Below are 4,766 nucleotides of genomic sequence, written 5' to 3'. Positions count from 1 at the left end.
GCCGGGCAGGAGGGAGGCACTGGCCCTTGCTCCGAGCACAGGCCATGGCGATGGCCTCAATAGCAACATCATTTTCATAGTAAGCAATTACTGTATTTGCAAAGCAGCCCTTCGCTGCATCTTCTGTTCTAATTTGTGTGCAGCCTCGTACATTACACAAAAATGATAACTGCAAAGGAACTTGCAAGGCTGTAATATATCTGAAAAATGGTAAGCGGAAAGTAAGGGATACGTATTTACTTTTAAAAAGAAATATACAGTAGAGACAAGAACACTGCAGTGTTTTGGATTTCAATGTGTTTCCAAACTCACCAGTCCATTTTCCGATTTTGTTTTCAAATCAAGTTTTATTAACCCAAAACCTAGAAGATGAGTAAAAAATATGAATTATATATATGTTAATTTGAAAAGCATTTCCGCTTTATTTCTTAAAACTCCCTTCTAAGTCAGCTGTGAACTATTAAAAAAATAAAGCAAGGGTACAGGTATCAAACCACGTGTTTTGACGAAGCAGATTATGCAGCTTGCACACTCTTCAGATAGCACTGCCTGATTGATCCTACTGACCTCAGCAATGAAACTGGCACCAAATGAGGTGCTAGCATCTTTATTCACACTGAGCAACATTTTGCTCATAAGCAAACTACTGACATCAACGATCCTATTCAGGATACACGGAAACAGTCAAAATACAACACAATTTTCTTTCAGACAACAGTCCTGGGAGGGGAACAGGAAGAATTTTGTCCAATTAACAGTTACCTTCCCTTCCCAGATGGCAAGGGCAATGTGAAGCTATGAGAGAAAATTCTCTGGATTCTAATGGAATTTATTGGAATATTTATCAGGGAAAAGTAATAAAAATCCTAACAGTTTTCAGGAATCAGGAAGATGGCAGAAGACCAAACTTCTTTTGGCTTTACTTACCATATCCCTTGGTGAAAACATCCCTGGCGGATTTGCCCAGATCAGCATAAGCAGGTGGAACAGCCATTTTCTGGGGGAAAAAAAAAATAAAAAGGGAAATTACACTGTTCGGAAACTTATTTAATTCATTTATGCAACAAGAAACCTAAGCCCATTTCAGCCAGTTGTATTTTCTATCCACCACCTATCAATCAAATGCAGCCTGAAGAAAGCAGCTGTAGCAAACAGCGTGATTTGATTTTGCTCATTAGCCAGCAGCAGCAATTACCATGCGTTTGCCACCGAGGACTGCAGAACAAATATATATTTAAAAAAAAAAAACAGTCTATGCCTTTCCAAGGAGTTAACTGTTGTTCTCTTATCAGTATAACTGCATGAATGAACAACTTTTTTTTTTTAAAACCATTTCTCGGAAACTTTTCTCCTGTTCCTTGCAACAGATCTATGCATTCTGATGCAAAGCACTAGGGCCCGGGTCATCCACTCCCGAACTCTAACCCGGGCAAGCACCTAGCACCAGGAGCATCCCTCTCCCCTGAATCCAGAGCAGCAAATGGATGACGTTTATGTTAGCAGAATTGCCAGTCATTCCTCTGCAGTTTTCTTTGACTTTGCCACTGCTGCTAATGGGTTAAGGTGCCTCCTTAGACATCGACCTTTAAGGGTTTTTCTGTTCATCAACTGGGGGAAAAAAAAAAAAAATTAGCTTGCTGAGAAAAATTAAGACTGAAGGGATGCTACAGCACGAAGTCAGGCAGCCGCCACCCCGCTGCAGCAGCCAAACGAGCTCTCTGCGAAGCCCGGAGCCGGGCCCCAGCCCCGCGGTGCGGGCAGCTCTCCCCATCATGTTTGGCTGGGTAGGGATGCCCGCATTGCCACCCAGGTCCTCGCTCTCCCATCTTCAGCAGGCCCTGACCGTTCTTAGTTCAGCACCCTCCTGCAAGAGACAGGAACGCATCCCATTTTCTCGGCCACTGAGAAAACTGTCTCATCGTATACAGAGAAAATACGAACCTGAGAGGAACAAACCAACCGAATCTACTTTCCTAGCCACGTCCAGGCATTTGCTCTAGGGAAGCAAAGTCAATCTGAACGGTGTACACCTTCCGTCTTCATAGATAAGATTTCATGATTTTAAAAAAGCAAAGGAGATAAATCATACTTGCAAAGCTGGTCCTCTCGATACCAGGTGTTGCACTAAAACTCCGTATTCCCCAACGATTTGGTTATGCAAAAGTAATAACCAGCTTATTACACAGGCGTGCAAATACTTAAAAAAACCTGCCTGCCAATCCTTACTCCAGACTATTCAACGCTAGCAGAAAACCATTCCTTTACACCACAAACAGAAGAGTCAGCTCCGAACGTGAGGGGTGCTCTTAGCAGCCTTTCTGGCTCTGGACTCGGATGCGGGGTCTCCAGGCAAGCCCACCGCCCCGTGCCCGTCGGAGGGGGGGTTGGAGCAGGCACTCGGCGCCGCCAGCACTGCGTCCAACGAGCCGCTGCCCGCTCAGACAGGATCTTGCTATTGCATAAATGGAGAATCCCTGTCCTAGGGGGAACAAAATGGATCTGGTGGCTAAATAAAAGCAAACTGTCTTCTCAGAAGATAAAGAAAGGAGGATACAAGGGCGTGTAGATGATGTAGCTTCAGATGTGGAGACTACCTGGACGCATCAAGAAGTCCCATCATCTCTATCCAGGTATAGTTCAGTAATAAGTTGCAGCTCCCAATATGTAAGCAGCTAAACAGTTACATTTAAAAAAAATAAATAAATCCATAGTCCAAAGGAGTTTTAGCTGCTTACATTAGACCTAAATGTCTCTCTTCATTTATTGTGCAAACATGAAAGCTGGGATTTAATGTTCATAAGCACCACTCTCTACAGGAGAAACCATTTTAACGGTTGATCAGATGCGGTTCTGGAAACACAGAACCAGCCTTTTAAAAACAAACAAACAACAAAACCACACACACAAAAAACCCCCCACCAAACCAAGTATTAAGAGATTTCTTTAAGTGATTCCCCTGCTCCTTACTGAAGGCACTAGAAGCAAACAGAAGGACCTGCTTGGAGATCATACCTTCAAGTCAGAGCTAAGGCAGCGCTCAGGAGAGGGATGGGAGGATTGACCAGGGGCCGTACGTGCTCAGGAAAGGCTTCTTCCCTGCCAGTCTCATGAGAACCCGCTGCTGGGCATTTCCATTTAGCAGCATCAAAAATTAAAAATGTTAAACATCCCTACACCTGAAAAAAATCAAATAGGCCTTGCTCTGAAGGGTAATGCACTGCTCTGCCAGCTGCACTTTGGAATCCACCAGGTATATTTTACCAACAGTCCCTTTGAGTCCCTTCGTAAATATTTTCTTGAAAACTGAATGCTGCATGCTTTTCGTTTGGATTTTGTTGGGTTTGGTTTTCCCTGATCCAAACCCATGAAGCCAGGTTTTGTTCCCACTGACGTCTGTGTATCACCTCGGCTGGCTGCGGCCAGGCTGCCCGGCTGGATGAGCTGCTCCGCTCCGGGCTGTGGGACAGTGGGAGGCGTCGAGATCTCCACTTAGGCAATTACTATAATTAAGGAACAATATTGAAAGCCAAATCCCTGCTGGTTGTAAGGTAAATCATGTAACGCACACAGAGCAAGGTGTTTAAAATTGCTGAGTGTGGAAAACACTACAAGCGAGGTGCGCGGCGGTTAACCTTGCTGTTGTCAGCAAGAACAAAAATAATTATTTCTGTTTGCACTGCCTAATCAGAAGCCTCTTGTTTAACAGATGGAAAACAAAACTGATTACAGCCTGTGTGAGTGCAGTTGTAAGACAAGCATGCTTAACGAGGATTCAAACTCTTAAAGGATCAAGGAACGGCCGTGGCCAAGTGCCCTTGCTTTTCACCAGTGGGATCCCAGCACATTAACTCAGATTAGGTGAGGGCTGGAATGAATTCATTGCTTTCATCCTTGTCCAAATGTGCAGATAGCTCAGAGTGACCACGTACCTCGACTCCCGCGCAGAGCGGGCCCAGTAGAATATATGTAATGTGTCCCAAGTAGGAAAATATTTTGACTTTCTTGAGTAGGAAATACTGCAGCACAAGTCAGAACTGAAGAAAACCTGAACTGAGGAGTGGGCGCCGAGTGCTGCTGTGAGCACCACCCCCACCTCCACGGACGCCCGATTCGTACCCGTCGTGGGGAGAGCGCGGGGAGCTTCCCCCGGAGCTGCAGGACCCACGAGCCAGCCCTGGTGATGGCTTCATTAAAGGCCAAGCACTTCCAGCAGGAGGAATCTGAACATTTTCCAGTGTCACAGATGGCAAAGTTTTCACCCTATGATGCAGTTCTGGGCGACTGAATCAAAATCAGCCCAATAGGCAGCAAACCCCCAGGGTGCCCTTGGCAAACGCAAGGCCTGGCTGGACCAAAGGAAACCCCATCTCTGCCTGATACCTCTCTTACATGCCCAAGTTAAAGTTTCCCTACGCAGACTTATCAACTTGATGATATTTACAGGAGGGGAAGGAGCAATCTAAAAAATTAAGATAAGAAGAAAATCCATGAGAAGAATAAAATTCCCATGAAGACAATGGGAGTCTATCAGATTCAAGGCTAAGAAAATAAAACGGTTGGACTTAACCTTGCTCTAGCCTCATTTTTTCCTAATAAATTTGAACTCCTGTACCATTTCTTGATGGTAAGAGTAGTTCTGAGCATTTCAGCTCCCCGTCTCCACAAGCAGTACCCCTGAAAAGATGACAACTGCAGAGCCGACACGTAACATCCACCAGGGACGGGTCCCACCAGCGTGTGAGCCGGCAGGGTAAGACAGCGTCCTG

The 4,766-nt window shown here is 45.2% G+C and overlaps 1 protein-coding gene across 2 annotated transcripts in view; it reads right to left on the bottom strand.

The window, feature by feature from the left end:
• Positions 1-2,963, bottom strand: part of VDAC1 (voltage dependent anion channel 1) — an 11,927-nt gene extending 8,964 nt beyond the window's left edge. Inside the window, exons 1-3 of one of the 2 annotated variants that reach the window (XM_009646866.2) lie at positions 1,426-2,963; positions 928-997; positions 313-362 (exon numbers count right to left, since the gene is read on the bottom strand). In XM_009646866.2, the coding sequence (XP_009645161.1) occupies positions 313-362; positions 928-994 (117 nt within the window). In that variant the 5' untranslated portion in view covers positions 995-997; positions 1,426-2,963. Of the gene's footprint in view, positions 1-312; positions 363-927; positions 998-1,195; positions 1,214-1,425 lie in introns of those variants that run through there. The other variant, XM_035902256.1, reaches the window with a different exon arrangement.
• Between the last annotated feature and the right edge of the window lie 1,803 nt (positions 2,964-4,766).

Source organism: Egretta garzetta, unplaced genomic scaffold (genome assembly GCF_000687185.1).
Source record: "Egretta garzetta isolate BGI_Z169 unplaced genomic scaffold, ASM68718v1 scaffold439, whole genome shotgun sequence".
In the NCBI taxonomy this organism is placed as follows: domain Eukaryota; kingdom Metazoa; phylum Chordata; class Aves; order Pelecaniformes; family Ardeidae; genus Egretta; species Egretta garzetta.
This window is presented reverse-complemented; position numbering and strand designations above follow the sequence as displayed.